The sequence below is a fragment of the Equus quagga genome, chromosome 2 (assembly GCF_021613505.1).
Source record: "Equus quagga isolate Etosha38 chromosome 2, UCLA_HA_Equagga_1.0, whole genome shotgun sequence".
Taxonomy (NCBI): domain Eukaryota; kingdom Metazoa; phylum Chordata; class Mammalia; order Perissodactyla; family Equidae; genus Equus; species Equus quagga.
In genome coordinates, this window is record NC_060268.1 from 70,440,247 (window position 1) to 70,463,206 (window position 22,960).

The 22,960-nt window shown below is 51.8% G+C and overlaps 1 protein-coding gene across 4 annotated transcripts in view; it reads right to left on the reverse strand.

Annotated features, from left to right (window-relative positions):
- Nucleotides 1–13,944, reverse strand: part of ADAMTS7 (ADAM metallopeptidase with thrombospondin type 1 motif 7) — a 46,561-nt gene extending 32,617 nt beyond the window's left edge. For 2 of the 4 annotated variants that reach the window (XM_046652854.1, XM_046652852.1), the window contains exons 1-4: nucleotides 13,422–13,870; nucleotides 5,234–5,589; nucleotides 3,333–3,498; nucleotides 2,000–2,196 (exon numbers count right to left, since the gene is read on the reverse strand). In XM_046652854.1, coding sequence (XP_046508810.1) covers nucleotides 2,000–2,196; nucleotides 3,333–3,498; nucleotides 5,234–5,589; nucleotides 13,422–13,521 — 819 coding nt within the window. In that variant the 5' untranslated portion in view covers nucleotides 13,522–13,870. Of the gene's footprint in view, nucleotides 1–1,999; nucleotides 2,197–3,332; nucleotides 3,499–5,233; nucleotides 5,590–13,421 lie in introns of all 4 variants that reach the window. The other 2 variants (XR_006887446.1, XM_046652853.1) reach the window with 2 other exon arrangements.
- Between the last annotated feature and the right edge of the window lie 9,016 nt (nucleotides 13,945–22,960).

Sequence of the window (22,960 nt, forward strand, 5' to 3'; positions counted from 1 at the left end):
AAGGCTGATATGATCCAGGGCAGGTAAACATGACAGCCAGACCCCCCTTCCTCCAAGATGGGGTTCAGCAAGTGAATATGTGGGTCCTGTGAGCCTGGATGGGAAGGCAAGAAGGGGCTAGGCCCTGGGGCCAAATGCCTGGTCCCTGTCATCTATGGGATGTCATGGGGGAGCCTGAGGGGCTCAGTACCTGGCCCACTGGGAACACTCAGAGAAGCTGAGGTGAGATGAACCCAGTTAACCATTGGTGGCTCCAGCCAAGCTCCTGGCCTCCTTCAGGCTGAGCCCCGAGTGGTGAGAATGGGAGGGAGAGGACTCATGGCCTGGCAACCTGGCCATACCCACTCCCCAGCCCAGGGCCCAGGCCCTGCTGTCCAGCAACAGTCCTCCTCGAGCCCTGGCCTTTAGTGGTTCCCCTCCCTGGGCAGATGAGGCTAAACAGAGGCTTGGCTGGGCCTGAGAGGCCTCAAGTGCCAGGCAGAAGGCTGTGGCTTTTATTTCATAAGGAGCAAGAAGCCAACAAGGTGGCCAAGTCAAGCAAGAACTGGCCCAAAGCTGAGCTTGCCGATGAGACTGGAGCAGTGGACCCTGATGACCATTGATGGAGCTTCTTCCTTCCTCCGAGCCCAGGCTTCACAGATATCAAATGGTTGCCCAGAGAGGGCCGGCCTGGCGGCTCAGGGGTTAAGTGTGCACGTTCCACTTCGGCGGCCCGGATCCTGGGTGCGGACATGGCACTGCTTGGCAAGCCATCCTATGGTAAGCGTCCCACATATAAAGTAGAGGAAGATGGGCATGGACGTTAGCTCAGGGCCAGTCCTCTTCAGCAAAAAGAGGAGGGTTGGCAGCAGTTAGCTCAGGGCTAATCTTCCTCAAAAAAAAAAGGGTGGCCAGACACCAGACAACCTCAGAGGGCACTTCCTTGGGGGATGCAGGAGGTGAGGGGCTCACACGCAGGAAGCAGCATATGACCCTGGCCCCAGTGCAACCCTTAAACATCATCTGGCTGTAGAGCACACGTCCCTTGCCCTGCCCTCAACCACCCAGCCCAGGAGAGACACACCGTTGTCCAGTGGCCTGCCCACTGGGTGGCCTGCCAAGGATGCCAAGGGCAGAGATCTTTTCTCCTACGGAGTGGCAGAAAGCAGCTAGGCAGCCTGAGGCCTCCCACCTGCATACCCGGGATAGTAGCAGGGTCGGAGTGGCTGGCACCGCAGTCAGCTCCAGCAATCACCAGCTCCAATCAGCCACAGTGCCCCAGGTAGGACTTGGAAGACCTGGGCTCCTATCCAGCTCTGCCCTGCCTCTCTGTGACCTGGGCAAGTCACTCACCCTCTCAGGGCCTAGTTATCTCAACTGTCCCATGGTGTCAAGAGCAGTATACCAACCCCATAAGGTATCATTGTCATCCCCAGTTCACAGATAAGAAGATGAGGCTCAGACAGGTAAAGTGGCTTGCCCAAGGTCACCAGCCAGCAGACTGCAGAACTAAACAGATCCTTCTAACTCTAATGCATGCTGGTGTCTCAGGCCAGGCCTGGTGTGATTGGGCACTTCTGTCCCCAGTGCCCAGCACAGGTCCTGGCACAAAGGAGGGAGGGGTCTGTTCAGAGCGGTATGAATGAACCAACCTGTCTACGAACTCTCGCATACAGGCACAGGCTCATGGCTACCTTGGACTCCCCTCCCCCAGCTCCAGTCCTGACAGCAGGTAGAGGCAGCCTCCCAAATGCCAGCTGAGCCAGTGAGGTGGTATGACACCCAATGGTGTCTTCACAGCAGCCCTGACGGCCCCACCTCTGCCCAGGCTCTCTCCTAGCGACTCCCTAAGGGGCCCCCACACCCTCCTGGACTCAAGAGCTTGGAGGCTGTTTCTTCTGCTTTGGGTGGTCAATGTGAGAGCCAGAGCACGCCCTACACCCAGCCTCTGTACCCTGCCAACACCACCCCCCGGAGGCCCTCCCCACCCACCACTGCCCACAGCCTGAAGCAGCCTCACCATGTTCATGATGGTCAGCACGTAGCTCTCGACATGTGGCTGCCCATGGTACTCCACCATTTTGGCGTCAGCTACCACCAGGGTCTCCACCCACTTCTCTTTGCTGACTGAGCGCTGGTGTAGACGCCTTGGCCGCTGCTGCCGCCACTGCTGCCGCTGCTCCCAACGCTCACGTCGGGGTTCCAGCTCTGGGGACGCTGTGGGCCCCAGATGGGGTGGGGGTTAGCTGCCAGTAGAAGGGCCCAGGGCACACGTCTCAAGGGCCTCTCCTCAGCGAGCTGTCTCTGGGGCAGCAGGAAGAGTGCTGGGATCAGAGGCAATAGGCCTGGACTCCCATCGTGGCTCTGCCCCAGACCTGTGCCATATGACCCTAACTGGTCACTTCCCTTCTCTGACCCTGGGATCCCCAAGTATAAACAACCTCAGAGGATGACCTCCGGGGGTCAATGAAATGGTAGATACGAATGCAATAAAGCACTGTGCGCACATGATGACTCCGAGGCCCCTATCTCCCCAAGTTGCTCTCTCCCCCACTGGGGGGTTAGCACATCCCAGCACCTGCAGACCTCGTGGCCTAACCCCCAGCCTGGGGAGCCTGGCCAGGACCGAGCCTGGCTGACCCTACCGGAGACCTGTTCTACTGCCCCAGGCTGCCCCCACATCAGACGAGTAAGCACATCTTAGAAGCTAGGGAAACTGAGGCCAAGAAGCATGCCTCTGTGGATATCTGTTCCAGCAGAGAGAGTCCCTGATCTGTGGGCAGCTTATGAGGTTGGGGTGCTAGCCAAGCAGTCTCCAAACCCCTACAGCCCTTCATGGGCAGCTCCTTACCTGAACTGGCCAGCACTATGGCCACTCTGCAGAAGAGGTGCTGATGCCACACTCTAGGTCCCCATTAATAAAGGTTAGCTATTCTGGGGTGGACCAGAGTGGGGAGGGGAGGGAGGCTCCTGGCTAGCTGCCCTGCAGGGGCTGGGTATGGCCCGGCCTTGCCTGGACACTTGAGGAAGAATGGTTGGTGAGCTGGAGGTGCTACAGAAAATGAGGGGGTAGGGGGTAGGGAGAGGCTGATCCTCGAGTGGGGGAGGTAGGCGAGGTAGTAGCAAGAGGGGTCAGGGGGTTGATGCAGGGGGTCAGCTGGGGCAGGCTTGACATGCCTCAGGCCCATGGCACACTTGGAGGGCACAGGTTATGACGATACGTCTGTCAGTCTCTCTGTGTCTCTTTGGCCCAAGGGGACCCAGGCATGGGGATGTTGAGAGAGGCTTCTAGAAAGGACCTCCATGTTCCCGGGCCCATCTCCTACCCCAGAGCTGGCGGCAGAGGAACATACCTTGCACCCCACAGGTGCCTGGAGCCCTGGAGTCACCTGGCTCTGTTCGCCTCTCAGGGGCTTGGCGCTTGTATATCACATGGGGCTGGGCACGGCCAGGCTGGGCTGGGACACCGTCCAGGGGCTCAATGAAGTAGTGCTCGTCGGAGAGCTGGAACACACCTTTCTGGGGAAGAAGCACCAAGGTCCCACGGGGAGGGCTGGCACTCAGCTGCTCTTCCCAGAGGCCCGTCCTGCCCAGCTGAGCCCACACTGCTCCCACCACCCCTGACTGACCCTGGACACACTGCACTTTCTCTCTCTGAGCCTTTGTTCACTCTGTACTGTCTGCCTGGAATGTCCTTCCCTGCCATTTCACACAGTCAAAAGCTTCCAGGCTGAGCTCAGAAGCTGCCACTCCCAGGAAGCTGCTCCACACACCCACCACACCCCTCACCCCATTAGGAGTGTGAAATGGGTCTTTGTCCAAATGTAACAAGATGGCGTCTTCCACATAGTCCCAAACAGCCGTCCTGAGCCGGGCAGCCTGTGCCCGCCTCCAGGCCATACTGCATCTCCTTTGCCCACCAGCCATGTCCAGCCATTGTGTCCTCTACCAGCTGGCCATAGCGTCTGACCTGCTCTCAGGCTCCCTTAGGCAATAAATCACTCCAAAAGCAGCTCCACCTACATCCAAGCCACAGAGATGCCCATGGCCACCAGGACATCCTTTTCCCTGGTCCCAGGGCCTGCCAGAAGCTGGCAGGTGTGCCTTGGGCATATCTTGGGAAGGATCTTTGAGCAGCCTACACCCGCTGAGGCACCATCCCCAACTCTCCAGGTTTTACCTCCCTGGATACCCACTACTGGCACCAAGTCTGCCCTTGGGGCCACACAGGGCCAGAGAGCCTGGAGTGCCATAAAGTACCTCAGCAGCTCCAGGGGCTGGAAACCTGGGTGTGAAGACAGATTCCAGCACTGGATAGCTGGGTGACCTTGGGCAACTTCCTCTGAGCCTGTTTCCTTATCTGTGAAATGGAACAATGCCCATATGCACAGCTGCTGCAGAGGCTCAATGAGATTAACGGTAAGGGAAAGGGACACATGCAGGCTGCATAAATCAGAAATTTTGCTGGGCAGAAAGGTTCTCAAAGGCCCAGACGTCCTGCAGCCTGTGATGTGGGCTGTTGTGTTATTAGGCACTGTCCTACCACAGCCTGTGGCTTTTTGAGCAATCTGAGCAGAGGGCCCTCCTGGGAACAGCAGATGGTGGAGAGTGTGCACACATCGACTCTTCATACCCCACCGGTGGAGCTGGGAGGGCAGGGCTGGCCACCCACTGAGAGCAGAAAGGGGCCTTATCCTGCCTGGAGTGGGAGCAGCTCCAACCCAGCACTCAAGCAGAGGAAGGCGATCAGGGCTGCAAACGGTCCCTTCAACCCCGACGAAGCCGAGAGGCCGAGGTCTGCTCTCCCGGGAGGAAGGTAAAGGCAGGGCTGCGGGTCCTGGAGAAGAGCAGCCTGAAGGGATCTGTCGGGGTACAAAGTCCTAACTTATGCTCCAAAGGAAGAGGGGCTCAGCTGCTTTCTGAGTTACCTGCTCTAGCGGTTCTCAGAGTCGGTTCTCCAGACCTGCAGCTTCAACATTATCTGAGAAATTGTCAGAAGTGCAAGTTTTGGGGTCTGGCCCCGAGCTATCCCATCAGACACTGTTTTAACAAAGCCTGTGGGTTATTCTGGCTCACACTAAAGTTTGAGAACCGCTGTCCTAGGGAACAACGAGGCCTGTGTTGTCACTCCCATTACACAGGCGTGAATACTGAGGCTCAGAGAGGAAAAGCGAATTGGCCAAAGCCACCAGGCAAGCCTGTGGCCAGGCTGGGGGCATCCCGCGTCCCGCCAGCCCACCCCGCGCACGCTCACCAGGCCGTCGCAGGCGCTGACGGCTGCCAGGCCGCCCTCCAGCTCCGGGTCCTGCACCTCGCCCAGCAGGTGGCAGGCGGGGGCGCGGGCCCGGATGTGCGCGCGGCCCAGGCCGCCGCGCCGCCGCGTCTCGCTCACGAAGCCGGGCGCCAGCAGGTGCGGGTTGGCGGTCAGGTTGAAGCGCAGCTCGCGCCCGCGGTACTGCAGCTCGTAGAAGGCGGGCGCGGCGCGGCGCGCGGCCACGTCCCGCTTGCGCAGCGCGCGCGGCCACAGCTCGTAGGACAGGAAGGAGCCCCCCGCGTCCACGCGCACCGGGTGCACGATGTCCAGCGCCGCCCGGCCCCCGGCGGCGATCCCTGCAGGGAGACAAGCACGCGCGGCGCTGGGTCCGACGGGCTCCGGGTCCTGGCTGCTCGCCACGGACCAGGGTGCGGAGCGGCCAACGGAGGGCGCAGCCGGCTGAAGTCAGAGCGCGCGGATTCAAACCCTCACCGTGCCACCCGCCGCCTCTGCTTTCACCTCTCCGTGCCTCGGTTTCCGCATCGCGGTTATCGCAATAACCTCTTAACAGGTCTCCCTGCTTCTATTGCCCACCTTGGGTCCCCCTCCCCATCTGCTCTCAACATGGCAGTCAAGCCTATCTGATGATCCTGGCTCTCCTCTGCTCAAAACCCTGCAGTGGCTCCCCTCTCACCAGGGCAGAAGACAATGTTCTAGCAATGGCCTGTGAGGCCCTAGGCAAGGTTACCTCGACAATCTGATCTCTGCTACACCTCCCGAATTCCCTCCACTCAGCCCACTGGCCTCCTTGCTGTTCCTCAAACAAGTGAGACGCTCCTGCCTCAGGATTTTGCATTGCTGTTCCCTCTACCTGGAAAACACTTCCCTAGGCCATACTAAACCTCTCACCTCCTTGAAGTCTTTGCTCATCTGTCTCCTCAGTGACACCTTCCCTGACCACTTTATTTTAAAATGACAACACCCTGTTTCTCCCTATCCCCCTTCCCCTCTTCCCCCCCCCCCCCACAGCACTGTCCACATACTGTATCGCTTAACGTTTTTATTATTTTTTCTATTTGTTTGTGTCCTCCCTTTCCTCCCAAAGTAAACTCTAGGAGGACAAGAATCTTTACAGTTTTTGTTTGTCGAAGATTTTAAGTGCCAGAAAAGAGAGTTTAGAAGTTCATAGTTTCTCAGTAACTATTTGTTGAGTGAATCTACAGATGGGAATGGGAATGATAACAGCTTACACTCGGCTCTGTTGTGGGATCAAATGAACGGACCTACTCCACATATCACAGTGCCTGGCCCACTAAGCTGAAGATGATAGCAACTATGATTATGTCAGGTGGCTGAGGGTTCTGCATGTCTGTAGGCCTCCTGAGATGGAAGATGGAGGACCACCCAGGTGGGGCTGCCTGGCCCCTGACAACTATCACTCAGGAGGGGCAGCTCTGCTTGCTTTCTTTTACATGCAAGAGTTCATCTGAAGAAAAGGTTACAGGTCTGGAAAAAATGTGCAGACCTCTGTTCCAGTTCTTGGAGTCTGCAGAATCCTCTCCTGCCATTCTGTCCTCTTGGATTTCCCAGAAGGGCCAGATTCTTAACTTTTTTTGCCATGGACCCCTTCTCAGAATAATGTTTTTAAAAGCCTAAGATAAAATACATAGGAGTACCAAGGAAATTGATTATATTGAATTACAGTTTTCAAAATAATTTTAAAAATGAGATGTGGAATTATGTGCTTTCTTAATGCATTAAATGAGATCTAATGGCAAATTTAACAACTACGATAATTTTTGAAGTAGCAATGTACATAAATCTTATTTCAAGATACCTGCAACTATAATGAGATAGAAAAATACTTTGGTTTTTTTCTATTGGTAACAAAATCATAGGTGCTACTAATGCTATTATGATTTGTTGCTAATATTCATAATTCAGGGAAATGCTAAATTTCACTTAAAGGTTAGAAAAACTAAAGATGTAGTATTTTCCCATCCAAGTTCATGGATCCTCTGAATTCTACCCATATCTCTTACGCTGCAGACTCCAGGTTAGGACACCTGCAATAAGGTCTCCAGGTGAGAAAGCAAAGGGAAGTTCAGAGACGTGGAGACTGGCCTAAAGTCACACAGCAAGAGTGACAGAGCTGAGACTGGGACCCAAGTCTCCTCAAATGGCTTCGATCTCTCCAGTAACATTTTTCTACATTCTCAGCAGTCCATCCTTTGCTGGGTCTGTTTCTGCATCATTAACATAAAGGAGTTGGACTAGATCAAGTTTGTCAAACTTCTTTGGCAACCAGACCTAGTCTTCAAAAGAAATCTCATGTGGACCACATATACAAATCAGAATAGCACTGTATTGGGGGTGGGGGAGCACTGGAACCCCAGGGCTGACACTCAGGACTTGTCCCCCCTTTTCTGTCTCCGCAGCTCCCAGGCTCTGAGGAACAGTTAGGAAGCTGGCTGATCTAAGGATTCCCTCAGACCCAGGTCCTGCCCAGACTGAGTAGGTTTATATCCAGCTCCTGGGATCCTGGCTGCTCATGACAATGACCCCTAGGGACCACAAGAATGCCTGGGTGCCCTGCAGATGTCCTAGCATGGCTCTCCCTGGGGCTGCCTACTGTGGCTGGAAGGGAAGCCCCAGCCCAAACTCCACCCCAGCCAGGCTGCAGAAACCCAACTCCAGTCTGCTTCCTGCCAAACCGCGTGTAGAGTGCCCTGTACACACCAGTGGTGTGCTCCCCTGCTGAGGACATCCTCCACTGCCCACAACTGCCCCAGAGGTCGGCCTTCAGGGTGCAGTCCTCCAACAGCAGGTTCCAAGAGTCAGGAGGCACGCTGGGCTGGAGTGACTTGCTGTATGGCTCTGGGCAAATCTTCCCTGGATCTGAGTTTCAGGAGGGCACCAGTGAAAGGATTTTCCAGACTTCTCAGATAAGAATTGGTTAAAAACAAATTCCCAGGCCCCCTCCCAGACCCACTGAATCAGCATCTCCAGGAAGCAGGACTGGGAAGCAGTGTTTTTATCAAGAGTCTCAGGGGATGGTGATCATCAGGGAAGTTGGGAAATTCCCCACTGGGAGGGAAGCTGGCTGCACATCAGCAGTACCTGGAGAGCTTTGAAAAACTGCAGACACCCAGGACTCAGCCCAGAGGTTCTGATTCCATCGAGCCAAGGCTCTAAAGCCCCAGAATCTGTATTTTCTATGTTTTTCTAAACTTTCCAGGGATTCTGATGTAACCATTTCAGGGGCTACCCTTTGGAAGCCACTGGGCTGGATAATTTAAGACTTACTACTCTGACATCCTTAATAAGGGCATTTAGGATTACAACTCCACAACCACAGCCTGCAGACTCCTTTCTGTTTGTCAGTTAATTGATTTGGATATATTTTGGTTTGTTTTGGCTGGCATAAATATTGAAAAATATTTAATCAGTTGCCAATGTTTAAAAATCACATGATCTTGCATGAAAATCTCAATTTTCAAGCTTTCCTTGTAAAGTCTTATCATCCATCCATGTCGGGCCTAAGTTCCCACTTGTCAGAAGTGGCCCTTTAGAGAGTGCCTGTGCTCACCCATCTGCCTCAGTCTCCACCGCTCCCTATCATTTTCCCAACGCTGTAGCTAAATGTAAGTGGCCCTCTGGCTTCATGCTTGTGTTGTCTTTCATTCAGTAAAGAACTGAATCTCTAACAGAAATGGGAAAACAAGAGACGGGCTAAGAGGCCCCACGTTTCAAGAAAAATGTCTTCCCACCAGCCTTGTTTGTTCATTTACATTACCTTCCTGGTCCATGGCTTTGGGGTTGTGAGGGAGGGTTCAGTGCCCCAAGTCGAGGAAAATGTATAAGATACCAACCTTGCCCTCAAAATAGAGAAATGAGTGCAGGGCACTCACAATCCTCACCCCCGCACAATGCTGAGAAGGCCTAAGTGGAGGGAAGGGACAGCCCACGGATGGACTGGGGCGAAGAAAAGCTTCGTCGAGGGGGCATATGTGAGACCTCCCTTGACACATGGGTACATACTTAATCATGAAGATGGGGAGGGCATCTTGGTGGTAGATACTGTGTGGGAGACCCCAGAGAAGTAGGAAAAAGCCAAGAGTGAGGGGAACAAGCAGCCAGAAGTTAATCTTGGCGCAGGCATGTGTTCTGTGAATTGAGAGACAATGGAGTCACAAAATAACACATTGTCAAAAGTATGAGCTTTGAACAGGGAAAAACCTGGGTTCAGGTCCTAACTTGGCCACTTAATAGTTGTGTGGCCTGCACAGTCCTTTCATCTTGCTGAGCCTCAGTTTCCTCATCTGCTCAGAGAATCCAGGTCAGAAAATATAAGGAGGGGAAGAGGACAAAGAGAGAGCAAATGAGACACCAGCTACAGTCCAAGGCTTTGTTATTTTTAAATGAGTATTACCAGTGGTTCCCAGGGCATGGCTGCTAACGAGCAGTTGAAGGGAACAGGGCACTGACGCCAACTAGCCCTGAAGCGCTCAGTGTCCCAGAGGAACAGGAGCTACATGACACACTTCCAGGCAACAGCAGTGTCTTCAGTACATGTGGGTGGGAGAGGGAGCTATGCATGTGACTGGAGAATCTGAACTACTGGGGAGAAATGGCCCCAGGAGCTCAAAAAAGTGTGCGTGTGGAGGGATCCATGTCCCCAGGGACGTGCAGGCCTGCTGAGAACACCTCCTCTAGACCCTGGGCAAAGATTGCGACAGAAGCAGCCTGTTAAGTTCATAAATATGATAGGGGCTGCGTAGAGCTATGATGCCGGTAAAAGGCACTAGTATTAATTCGTGTGCTCTAGAGCCAGATGGCCTGGGTTTGAATCTCAGCTCTGCCACCCACAGTTATTAGACCATGAGCAGATTACTCACCTGCTAAGCGTCTCAGTTTCTCCATCTGTAAAATGGATATAATAATAACCATAGCTACTCTCTTTGGTCATATGAGAATTACATGAATTAGTAGGCAAGTGTTTAGAACGGTAGATGGTACATGGCAAATGTGAGCTGTTATGACTGAAAATTAGCAGAGAAGTTCTAAAGTATACTTAGCTATTTCTTTAAAAACGTGTTTTGGGGCCAGCCCTGTCGCCTAGTGGCTAAGTTCAGCGTACTCTGCTCTGGTAGCCTGGGTCTGGGTCCCAGGTGCAGACCTACACCACTCATCGGTGGCCATGCCGTGGCGGCAACCCACATACAAAATAGAGGAAGACTGACACAGATGTTAGCTCAAAGACAATCTTCCTCAAGCAAAAAGAAAAAGATTGGCAACAGATGTTAGCTCAAGGCGAATCTTCCTCAACAACAACAAAAAATTGTTTTGTCTCTTTGCCTGATGGCTTAATAAAATGTTTTTAGTTAAAAAGGAGAAAATAAAGATTTATAGGATGTTACTAGTTAATTGCAATAATTTTTACTTTCTTGTTTTGCTCTGCATTAATTTTTTTTAAAATCAACTTGTATTCTTTTTCCATTAAAATATTTTGAAAGGGGGGGCAGAGTGAGTTAAAAAGTAAGCAATTCTTTCAATGTCTCCTATAGCTGACCCCTGATAGAGACCTTGGTACAACCACCTGGTGCCAGCAAAGGGCATCTGCAGGTTCCAGTCTCCTGAATGGCATGTGAGTGCATCAGAGCTGAGTGAGCAGAGGGAAAGCTGCAGTGGGACGGCAGCAGGTGCCATTCAGCGGGACTGCAAGTGGTTCACGGCCGGGTCTGCTCTGCCAGGTCAGGAGGTCTGTTCTGACTGGTCTGGGCTCCTGCCACCCTGGGTGTTAAATACTTTGAATACCATCCCTAGGTGACAGAACTGTTACTTTGGAGCTTCTCCCAGAGAAATGCCAACATGGTATTTACCCTCACCTCTCTATCAAGAACCTGAGTTATAACCCAGCCCTTCAAACAACCTGACCTGAAGCTATGCCAAAGAGAAAAACAAAAACCAGGGGGTGTGTGTATGTGTGTATGTGTGTGTGTGACACATGCCCTCTTCCTTGAGTCCTTCTGCATGTGCCTGCTATGCACATATGTGCACGCATAGGGCTCACATATATGACACGGCGTTTTGGTGGGGACATGACCAGGCCCCAGTCCCAGCAACCTCAACAAGTCCCTCGGTTTGTCACAGGAGGAGAAAAAGTCAGGATACATTTTCCTAAAAGTGAGCCCAAGGTGTGCCCTTTGGTGTCAAGGGAGGCAGCATTCAGCGGGTGGAGCCCCAGGACTAGGTATCCTGGGCTGCTCCAGAGAAAATGACAGAGAGCTCAGCAGCCTTGGGATCAGGGATCCTGCATGGGAGCAGGATGGGGAGGATCCATGCTACGTATCTGTGGGGACATCAGAGACAGACACTTCACCCTGAAGGGGGGGTGCCCAGATTACATGGGGGAGGGCACTTGCCTCCACCCGCAAATGGCAAATCCAAGTTATAGGACCTACCAAGAACTCCCTAATCTCACTGGGTCTGCCTAGCAGATTAATAAAAATCATGGCCATCACATGGTAGTCACTCTGCTCTGAGCTAAGCAACCGACTTTCAGCATCTCACTTAAATCCTCACAAGAACCCTACATAAGAGACACCATCATCCCCGCTTAATAAACGGGCAAACTACAGCCATGGAGGGGGGAGGCTGGCCAAGCTCATACATGGGACTGGCATGCAGTGGAAGTAAGAGAGGGCCCTGGCCACAGGGGGCTCTCCCCCAACCCCTATCCTTCCCACAGCTGCCAGGGGACCTGGACCCAAGTTCAGGCTCAGGGGCAGTTCCCAGGCAACCACTGTTCCCTCATCCCCATCACCTGGTTCATCCTGAGGGTTCTCAGCTCTGGGCAGTGGGAAAACAAAGGCTTCACCTTGGTAGCCATGAGTCAAACCTAGCAGGTCACTGTCCTCTCCGAGCCTGTTCCCTCATCCATAAAAGAACTTTCCATCACCTGCTTTGCTGGGTTTTGTGAAGCAGATGAGAAATAAGAACTGGGGAGGCTGACACATAGTAGGTGTTCACAAAATGCTTGCTCTCTCTCTACTCCCTACACCCAGCTGTTAGACGGAACCTCTCTAAAACACTGCTTTCATCAGCTACTCCCCTCAACGGCTCCCCAAACCTCTAGGATCTAGTCTAAACGTCCCCTACATTCCTGCCCAGACACTTTTCTAGCCTCACAACCACAATCCCTCTGATGGGGAGGCAAGTCTGCCCCATCCCCAGCACGCAAGCCTCAGCCAGACCCCGGCGGGGACGCTCCCACCGCCTCCACACCCTTCCAGCCATCCAAAGTTCATCCATCCTTCCAAGCCCAGGCCCCTCCTTGCCTATAAAGCCTTCCCGACTTCCTCGTCTGCACAGGTCTCCCCACTATCCGACCGGCCCCAACAGACCAGGAGCTCCCTGAGCGCCCGGCCAGGGGTCCCCTACACCCTCGGCTCCTAAATTCCCAAGCCGGCCGCTCCGGCCGCGCCAGGAGCTCTGCGGCCCGGCGGGCGGCGGCCGAGCAAGAACCTGGACCCGGGCCAGAGGCTCGTCGGAGGCCGGCCGGGCGGGGCAGGGAGAGCCAAGCCCGGAGCCAGGGAAAGAAGCTCCCGCTCCCCGCTCCACTCCCGGCGCCTACACACTTGGGGGAGGGGGAGGCAGGAAGTGCGAGGGCCGCGCGAGACTCGGCCCCCAGCGTCGCCGAGGGCCGGGAGGGCAGCCCAGAGGCGGTGGGCGGGGGCCGGGGGCGCGGCGGGGGACCGCGCAGACCTGCGACTCGTTGCCCTCGCCCGCGGCGTCCTGGCCAGCCTGCTTTCCAGACAAGGCGCACTGAGAAGGGTAAGAAACCGTGTAAGCTGCGCTCCGTCCAGCCCCCCGGACGGGAGATCCCGGGGGAGGCGCGCTGCTGCACCCGAGCTGGGGACACGGGAGCCCGAAGAGCGCAAGGGGCTTATTCCAGGCTACAGGCGGGCTCGACAGCGGACTCGAGGGCGGGAGAAGACCCCCCGGGGAGCGGTTTCGTTCCCAGGACCCCACCCCTGTCCCTACCACGAGGGAAGCGGGGACCGCTACAGCTCCGGGCAGAGCCGGGCGGACGCAGGGTCTACAGAGGTGAGAAGGGGCTAAATAGAGGCTGGGGGAGCGGGGAGGAATGGCAGGGCCGGCCGGCCGCAGAGAGGCGGCCACCTACCTAGTGCGGATCCGAGGGCGCCGGGCGCCAGAAAGCAGAGGAGCAGGAGCAGGGGGCGCAGCGGCTGCGCGGGGCTGCGGGGACTCGGGTCGCTGGGCATGGCCAGGGTTAGGCGGTCGCCGGGCGACCCCGCGCGCACGCTCTCGTCCGTCTGGTCCGCTCCTGCCCGGTCCCGGGTCCGGCTCAGGACATGCCCGGCCCGCGTGCAGCTCGCGGCGTCCCGGCCCAGCCTCTGGCCCGGCAGGCGGCTGCGCTCGGTCCGCCGGCAACAAAGGCTGCAGGGCCCGCCCCCTCGGCCGGCTGCGGAGGCAAAGAAAAGACTAGAGAGTCAGAAGAAGAGAAAGAAAGGGAGGGAGGGAAGGAGGGAAGGGAACGCGCCTGCCGGCCCCTGCCCCGCCCCTCGCACTCCTTCCCCCGCCCCGGCCCGGCCTCGCCCCGCCCTCGCCGGCCTCGGGCCGGGGCCGGTCGCCCACCTCTCGTGGGGCGGGGTCCGGGGCAGGGAATGGGCAGTGGCCCCGGACCGACGCCAGGCCACCCACTGGGCCGACGGCGCCCTCTGGCGGTGGAGCCAAGCCGGGCCCTCCCGATCTGGGCTTTCCAAGACCCCCCAAAGAATCTGGAATTTCCGGAATTTCTGCCTTGTCCCTGAACTGTACTCAAGGAGGCGCCCTTCCTTGTGCTCCCTGGGCCAGGCAGGCCTACCCCTCTTAGGAAAAGGACACAGAGGTCTCCGGAGTGTCCAGGGTCTCGCAGCGGGGCAGCAGGGGTCCCAGGAATCCCAAGGGAGATTCTGCTCCAAAGCCAGCTCGGGAGAGAGGCCTGGGCCCTCCCCGAGTGGGCAGGCATTTCCCACGCGAGGCAGAGTCTCACAATTCCTCGTCTCCAAGTGCCTGTTTGCTTGGAGTGAAGCACAGCTTTCAGCCTGGTGACCGGCGCTCACAGATGCTCAGTAGAGGCTCCCTGGGAGCTTGGAGGCCAGCCAACCCCAGCCTCACATCCCACATCTATCCTTCCGTGATTCTGGCTTCCCGTTCCCTTCCCCCTATACTCCCAGGAGCCCCCTCCAAGGAACACTCCGACCCTCCACCTCCTGCCTTCACTAAACCTGGCCCTGCCTGGAGGACACTCCCCCACCGCCGTTCCTCGGGACAGTTGTGGTCAGCTTCCTTTCTTGGCCAGCCTTTGTGTAGCCCCGTGACCTCTGCGGCCCACAGACCTCCTCTTTGTCCAGTCTCCCGAATGCACTTTCCCTCATTCTGGAAGCTCACTTCTGGCTACTTCTCCACCTCAGACCCTGCTGTCCTCCTGGGGGACCCATGCGGCACAGGGCTACTCAGATCCTTGACTTCATCTCCAATGACCTTTCACTCCACCTCAGCCACCAGCTCTCATGACCACAGCCTAGGCTGTGTCATCCCCAACTGTCCCTCTCTGAAATCTGAAAATCAGATGCCCTACTCTCAGACCAGCCTCTGCTGTCTTTCTCACCCTCCCTAAACCTTCACCATCACACTGCAGTAGTCCCTCCTTATGGGCGTGATACATTCCAAGACCCCCAGTGGATGCCTAAAACCACGAATAGTACTATATTCTTTCCTATGCATACATACCTATGATGAAGTTTAATTTATAAATTAGGCACAGTAAGAGATTAACAACAATAACTAATAATAAAATAGAACAATTATAACAGTATACTGTAATAAAAGTAACCTCAGCATGCGATTTTTTTCTTTCCTTATTAAGTTGAGAGCTTTCACCTTTCACCTAGAGGAAGCACTTTATGACTTTTCTTTGGCATATCCGAATTGTCAGCATCACTACTCTTGTGCTTTGGGGCCATTATTATTTTTTTTTTAAAGATTTTATTTTTTTTCCTTTTTCTCCCCACAGCCCCCGGGTACATAATTGTATATTCTGTGTTGTGGGTCCTTCTAGTTGTGGCATGTGGGACACTGCCTCAGCATGGTTTGATGAGTGGTGCTAAGTCTGCGCCCAGGATTCGAACCAACGAAACACTGGGCCGCCTGCAGCGGAGTGCGCGAACTTAACCACTTGGCCACGGGGCCAGCCCCTGGGGCCATTATTAAGTAAAACAAGGGTTACTTGAACACAAGCACTGTGAGCACCGCTACACTCAATCTGATAACCCAGACAGCTACTAACTGACCAACGGGAGGATAGCGTATACAATGTAGATATGCTGGACAAAGGGATGATTCACATCCTGGGCAAGACAGAGCGAGATGTCGAGAAATTTCATCACGCTACTCAGAATGGTGTGCAATTTGAAACTTATGAATTATTTATTTCTGAAATTTTCCATTTAATATTTTGGACCATGGTTGACTACGAGTAAATGAAACTAAGGAAAGCGAAACTGCGGGCAAGGGGGGACTACTGTATGCATTTTCTTCTTCTAGTCCCTTGTCATCTTCCTCTTCTCCCCACCTACCAGCCCCTCCTGACTTTGCCTACTGCCATCCCTAGCTACATTCACTGCTTGACTCCTTGCCCCTACCCAACCACCTTCCATTTCTCCTCGTCCAATTCAGACCACCACCCCACGCACCAAACATCTGTAACTGGTACCATGCAGCAGGCTCCTGCCAGCCGTCAAAGACAAATGTTCTCCACGAGGGTTCTGTGCTCCCTCTGCATCCCTGAGGACCCTGCTCGAGGTGTCCCCGTCTTTCCTTGGTCTCTATTGGCTCTTGACCCTCACTCTAAAAGCAGTCTGGTCTCCCTCCTACTAAAGAGACTAATACCCCTCCATGGATTCAGTGGCCCCTCTAGTGCTCACCCCACATCTCCGCTCCCTTTCTCGGTCACACTTCCCCAGGGGTTATGTAGATTTCTCCTCTTCTCATTTGCACCTCAGGCTCACCAACTCCGCCATCCTCCTTCTTGGTGCCAAAGCCACATGACCCTTTCCAGTCCTTCTCACCTTGATCTGCCCAATGCATTCTAGAGATGCCCTCTCCCTCGCTAGTCCTCAACTACGCCTTCTGTCCACCTGGCAAATCTCTTCACCCTGGATGTTGGGTATTCGCGGGGACCACAGCAGTGAACGAGATGGACATGGTCTCTGTTCTTGTGAGTGCTCACCCTGGAGGAGGGCCATGGCCAACAAGCAGGTACACAGATGTGTAAACAAGGCCAGCTGCTGAGAGGAGCTAAGAAGAAAAGAAAACAAGGAGACTGGAGGGTCTACTTTCCACGGGGTAGGGGGTAGTCAAGGAGGGCTGTCCTGAAGAGGTGACATTTGAGTTGAGAGACCAGAAAGGCAAGAAGGACCAGTCGTGTGAAGGTGAAAGGGAAAAGATGGGCACAAAACTGATGCATCTGAGACTTGTCCTTTCAGGCTCCGCTTAAATGTCCCCTATCGCAGGAAGTCTTCCCCTACTCCCTTCTCAGGGTTCCCAGAGCGCCTTTTGCTGCTCTCTCCACGGCACTAACCACACTCAATTGCTGTTGTCTGTGTATGGGTCTTTCAGCCCCACCACACTGTGAGGTACTCACCTCATGTCTTATTTGCCTTTGTGACCCCAACCCCCAGCACAGTAAACCCCAGAGGTCAAGAGGATCTGGGGAGGGGCCACACAGCCCTCCTTGCCCAACACCACAACCTGCAGTCCTTGCTCCTTTGGCAAGCTGCCAAGGCTAAACAGATTAGAGGCTTTTCTGAAAGGCAGCCTTGGAGTTTGTGTTCTCAAACCTGTCAGCTGACAACAATTCCCACCTGGCCATTCTGGTCCTGCATCCTGGCCTTTACTCTGTCCACGCTCTGCTGAGATGCTTCATTTTAAACCTCCTCAGGAACCATGCTGGACGCCACAGGGATGCAAAAGAATTAAGGGGTTTTGGTCCTGCCCTCATGACACCAATAATAATCCAACCAGAAAAACAAGGACAGCCAACACTAAGTTTTGGGGGGCAAAAGGTACAGTTTGAACAAAGCAAGAGATTTGATATTTCAACATGTTTGATGTAATTGTTCAGAATGTCAGGTATCCAATTAGCGAGTTCCCCCCCAAATCTCGATGGAGATTATTTTGTTTACTTATTTATTTATTTTTTGGTGAGGAGGGTTGGCCCTGAGCTAACATCTGTGCCAGTCTTCCTCTATTTTGTATGTGGGATGTCACCACAGCATGGCTGGATGAGCGGTGTGTAGGTCTGTGCCCAGGATCCGAACCTGCGAACCCTGGGCCACTGAAGTGAAGTGCCCGAACTTAATCACTCTGCCACTGGGCTGGCCCCAATTTTGTTTATTTTTGAAATGATTGTTATGGTATATAGGCTGACATCTCCAGTAAGATGTAACTTAGCTAAAACATTACCAGAAACTAATCAAACTTTAAAAATAGATTTATTCTGCCTCTATATATCCATTTATATATTGATAGATTGCTTAAAAGGTAGGAAGTACAGTACAACATTGTGTATTTAAAATTATAGTTGAATAGATAACAATAGAAAAACGAAGCACACAATTTTTTTTAAATACAATAAATCCTCTTTAGGCCTAATTTTCTTATCTGTCTAATGGAGACAGTGATTCCCACGACCCTATTTCACAGGCTTTCTAGAGAAGTGGCTCTCAACCGGGGGGATTTTTGCCTCCATGGGATTTTGCAATGTTTGAAGGCATTTTTGTTGTCACAACTTGGGGAACGGTGCTACTGGCATCTAGCGGGTAGAGCCCAGAGATGCTGTTAAACATCCTGCCATGCACAGGACAGCCCACAACAAGGAATTATCCAGCCCCAAATGTCAATAGTTCCCAAGTTGAGAAACTCTGGTCCAGAGGATTAAACAGTTTGAAGGCACTTGGCAGAGTAAAAGGCCGTATGTTTTAGTAATTTGTTTTATTTTGCATTTTTTGGTAAGGCAAACATAGGTTAAACATTCAAACTTTACACACAGTGAAAAGTAACTGTTCCATCCCAAAGCTGACCCCTAGTCCCTCAGTGCTCCTTCCCACTTTCATCTTTCCAGAAAAATTCTATGCAAACACAAAGTTATAGGGTACACACATGGTGGCACATGTATGCTCTATCTATACCTGGCTTTTTTCATTTAACAGCATAGCTTGGAGATGGCTCCATATCCTTACTTATGTATCTGCTGCAGCCTTTTAATAGCTTCGTGTCATGTGGCACATGAACCAGAATGTGAGCTCCATGAGGGCAGGAAATCTTTGTTTCACTCACTGATGTATCCTAAGCACTTAGAACAGTGGCTGGCATAGAGTACACGTTCAATAGATATTTTCAATATTCAAATAAATGAGGGATGATTGACATTCCTTATGTCTGTATGCCATTATACCCATCTCCTACTGATGGGTATTTAGATTGTTTCCGATCTCTTGCTGTGATGAGCCCCTGTGTGCATGGGTGAGTACATCTGTAGGATAAAGTCCTGGAACTGGGATTGCTGTCAAGGGCATGTGCATTTGTAACTTTGAGAGATAGGTATTGACAAATTAAAGGTATTATTTCAGGAGGGTCCCTTCCACCCCAGTATATTGCAAGAATGGCAAAAATAATTTTAAATGCCAGTTTAGGGTGCAGATTGCTAAACAAGGATGCCCAGAGAAGCCCCCTCAGAGGGACAGGATCTGGGCTGAGTAAGAGCTGGCCTTGGAAATGCACAAGATGATTGACTTGGAAGAAGATGCTGAGCTGCCACCATGGGCCTGATTAGACATTGTTCTGGAAGCCCTAGAGACATGGGTGTTCTCAGTTTACCCTCTTTCTCTGAAGCACTGCAGCCTTCGCATGCCAACTATCTGGGCCTTGGGAGGGCAGCCTGCCACGAGGGGCAACACCACAGGAGTCACGGCCATTATCCGTTGGAGATTTCAGAGCCGTCAGTCAGCTGAGGGCACAAAGGCCCAAGATTGGCTCCCACTGCCTTGCCCGCAGCCACTTGAAGAGTGGGACTGATGGTTAGACAGAGGTGAATTGTGGTATCAAATGAATGCTGTATCCCATGTGCTGGCACTGTGCCTTACTTGCAGTGTCTCATGTAATCCTCTTCCTAACATGAAGTAGATATTGTTATTATCCTCATTTTATAGATGCATAAACTGAAGCACAGAGAGACAAAGGAGTTTGCCAAATGTCCCAGATTTGGAGATGTCAAGGCCAGGACTGGCCTGATTCCAGCCCCTGGGTCCCTGACCACTACACGCTTCTGCCACTCCAGATTTCCAGTTTCAGATTCTCTCATCAGAGGATCCATTTCTTCACAGCTCCTCCTTTTATAGTTGTTTCTAAGTCTGTAGACAGCTAGATGTGTGGGAAGCGGGCCACTTTCCCCGACTAGGGATTCACTGAGGCTTTCCTTTATGAGCACCTCCTAAGTGCCAGTTGCCAAGAGCCATGCAGATTTCCCTCAGTTATGGCCATCACGTTATTTCCTGCAGTCACATCTTGTCTTTACATCCAGCCCATGAACTCCCAGAGGGCCAGGGCCCTGTCTGATGGACTGGCACCTGGTAGGATCTCAGGAGAAGACTGCTATCTGAGAGTATAACAGCTCCAGAAGTGTGAGCCTGTGCATCTGACCTGACGCTGAGAACCAAACCATCCTCAGATCTCTAACCACCCCTCACTCTGCAGCCTAGGGATAGTCTTGGTTGGTTTCATCTTCTTCGTTTTAAAATTGTGTTTTTGGGGCTGGCCCCGTGGCCAAGTGGTTAAGTTTGCGAGCTCTGCTGCAGGCGGCCCAGTGTTTCGTTGGTTGGAATCCTGGGCGCAGACAATGGCACCATTCATCGAGCCTCACTGAGGCGGTGTCCCACATGCCACAACTAGAAGGACCCACAACTAAGAATATACAACTATGTACTAGGGGGCTTTGGGGATAAAAAGGAAAAAAATAAAATAAAATTGTGTTTTTCTTCTTTTTCATGCCATTCTTTCAGTGACTGGTGTTCCATATCCTTGTGTCTGGAAATAATTTGAAAACTTTTTCTATGTTCTATGTATTTACTGAGTGCTTGGGAGCTCTTCTGCCCATTTTTTATCTTCTAATAAATTTTTTCATGTATTTTGTTAACATTGGAAAGAAAGTGTTTGTTTCAACATTTAAAAACCAGAATCTGGGGCCAGCCCCATGGCCGAGTGGTTAAGTTCACGCGCTCTGCTTTGGCGGCCCAGGGTTTCCCCAGTTCGAATCCTGGGCACAGACATGGCACTGCTCATCAGGCCATGCTGAGGCAGCATCCCACATGGCACGACTAGAGGGACCCACAACTAAAAAGACACAACTACGTACGGGGGGCTTTGGAGAGAAAAAGGAAAAATAAAATCTTTAAAAACCAGAATATTTGCTGGTAATAAGATCCTGGATAAAACTAATTACATGGGTCATTTTTCTTTTTCTTTTTTTAATCAATAAATCGTTTCACTCCTTTGTTTATCCAACAGATACTCACTCGTGCTCCCTGCAGTGGAGCTCCATGAATAAAAACGGCATGAACCTTATTATAAAGTTGCTGTTGCCAACATTAAAAATGGAGCTGGTTATATAATTTGGGGGTTGGGAAGAATATTTTAAAGATGAAATCAACAGCAAAATCTGTAAGAAAAATGTTAATACATGTGCCTACACGTAAAGCAAAAACTCTCCATATTATAAAACTCCATAAATCCAACATCCAAAAAATAGGAGACCTAAAGAGATCAGAAAAAAACAGAAGGAAGATTATCAAGTAAACGATCCAAGTGTCTCAGAACTGAAGCACTTGAGTTTCTAAATTGAAAGAGTTTACTGGCATCCAGCACAATGGATAAAAAAAGACTCACACCGGGACACGACATCTTTGCATACCAGAACTCTTGGGGACTAGAGAAAATTGTTTCTAGAGTTTCCAGAGAAGGGGGTGGGGGGGGGGAGGGAATGATCATGAAGACTGTGTAATCAGAAAAGCACTAGTATTCTCTCCAGCAACTCTATAAGCTAGACACCAACATAGCAATACCTTCAAAATTCTGAGGAAAATGCTTTCCAATATAGAATTCAATTATCAGACTCTCAATCAAGTGTGGGGGTACAATAAGGTCATTTTAAGACACGCAAGTTCTCAAAACATTTACCTTCCATGCACCCTTTCTCAGAAAGTTACTGGAGGATGTACTCTACCAAAATGAGGAGGTAAGCCAAGAAAGAGAAAGACCGGGGAACTAAGAAACAGGTGATCCAACACAAACATAAAGTAAAGGGAGTCTCTAGAATAATAGTAAAGGAAAATTCCAGAACCACAACTGTTTAGTAGGCCAAGAGAACCACAAGTCCACATTGGAGCAGAAAGTCAGAGATCAGAAGGGAGGGCTCAAAAAAAAAGAACAAAATCCAAAGAAATAGAGATTACCTGGTGTATGTACAGGAACCAGCAAAGGCTTAATTGCAAACCATCTGAAGGACCAATTCCAACAGCCAGTGGTAGAGATAAGACATACAGACTTGGCTCAGCACAGTGGCTACTGTGGGCTGGGTTCAGGATCTAGAGATGTTCTCAAGGCCAGCTCCACATAATGATGGAATGGGAGACAGCCTCTGGAATCAGATGTGGTTGGATTGAAGTGTCAGCTCTGCCTAGGACTAGCTGCATGCCCTTGGGGAAATTGCTTGAGCCTTCTGAGTTTTAAAATATTAGTAAAAAGGGATTAAAGTAATGGCCCATGATACTGTGAAGATTAAATGAGATGATATATGTGAAAGTGCTTCATAAACTAATATTATTCACAGTGGAAGTTATCCAGCAACCTCTGTCAACCCAGCTCACCACAACTTCACCACTGCTATGATCTGAATGTCTGTGTCCCCCGCAGATTAATATGTTGAAATCCTAAGCCCCAAAGGTGATGATATTAGGAAGTGGGGTCTTTGGGAAGTGATGAGGTCAGGAGAGAGGAATCCTCATGAATGGGCCTTATAAAAGAAGCCCCAGAGAGATTCCTTGCTCCTTCCACCATGTGAGACCACAAAAAGAAGTCTGCCACCCAGAAGAAAGCCCTCACCTGACCATGCTGCTACCCTGATCTCCGACTTTCAGCCTCCAGAACTCTGAGAAATAAATTTCTGTTGTTTAGAAGCCAGCAAGTCTGTGGTATTTTGTTATAGCAGCCTGAAAAGACTAAGACAGCCATTCTTCTGGTAAAACATACAGACTCATAGATGCCCAAGGAATGTTGACCTCTTGCTACTAGCAGAATATACTCTCCCTCCCTACATAAATATGGCCCTTTGGACCAGCAGCACCACATCATCTGGGAGCCAGTTAGAAATGCAGCATCTCAGGCCCTGCCCTAGACTCAGAATCTGCATTTTCACCAGATCTCCGAGGGATTGACAGGCACCTTAAACATGGGTCTAGTAGGCCCCAAGCATTTCTCTTCTCACCAAATAAGTTGCAGGCTCCCAAGAGCTTCTTGGATTTGTTCCTAAGCCAGTTTATACTGCTGTTCGTTATTATATTATGAAACATAATATAATAGATAAACCCAAGTCTGAGTACAAAGGGA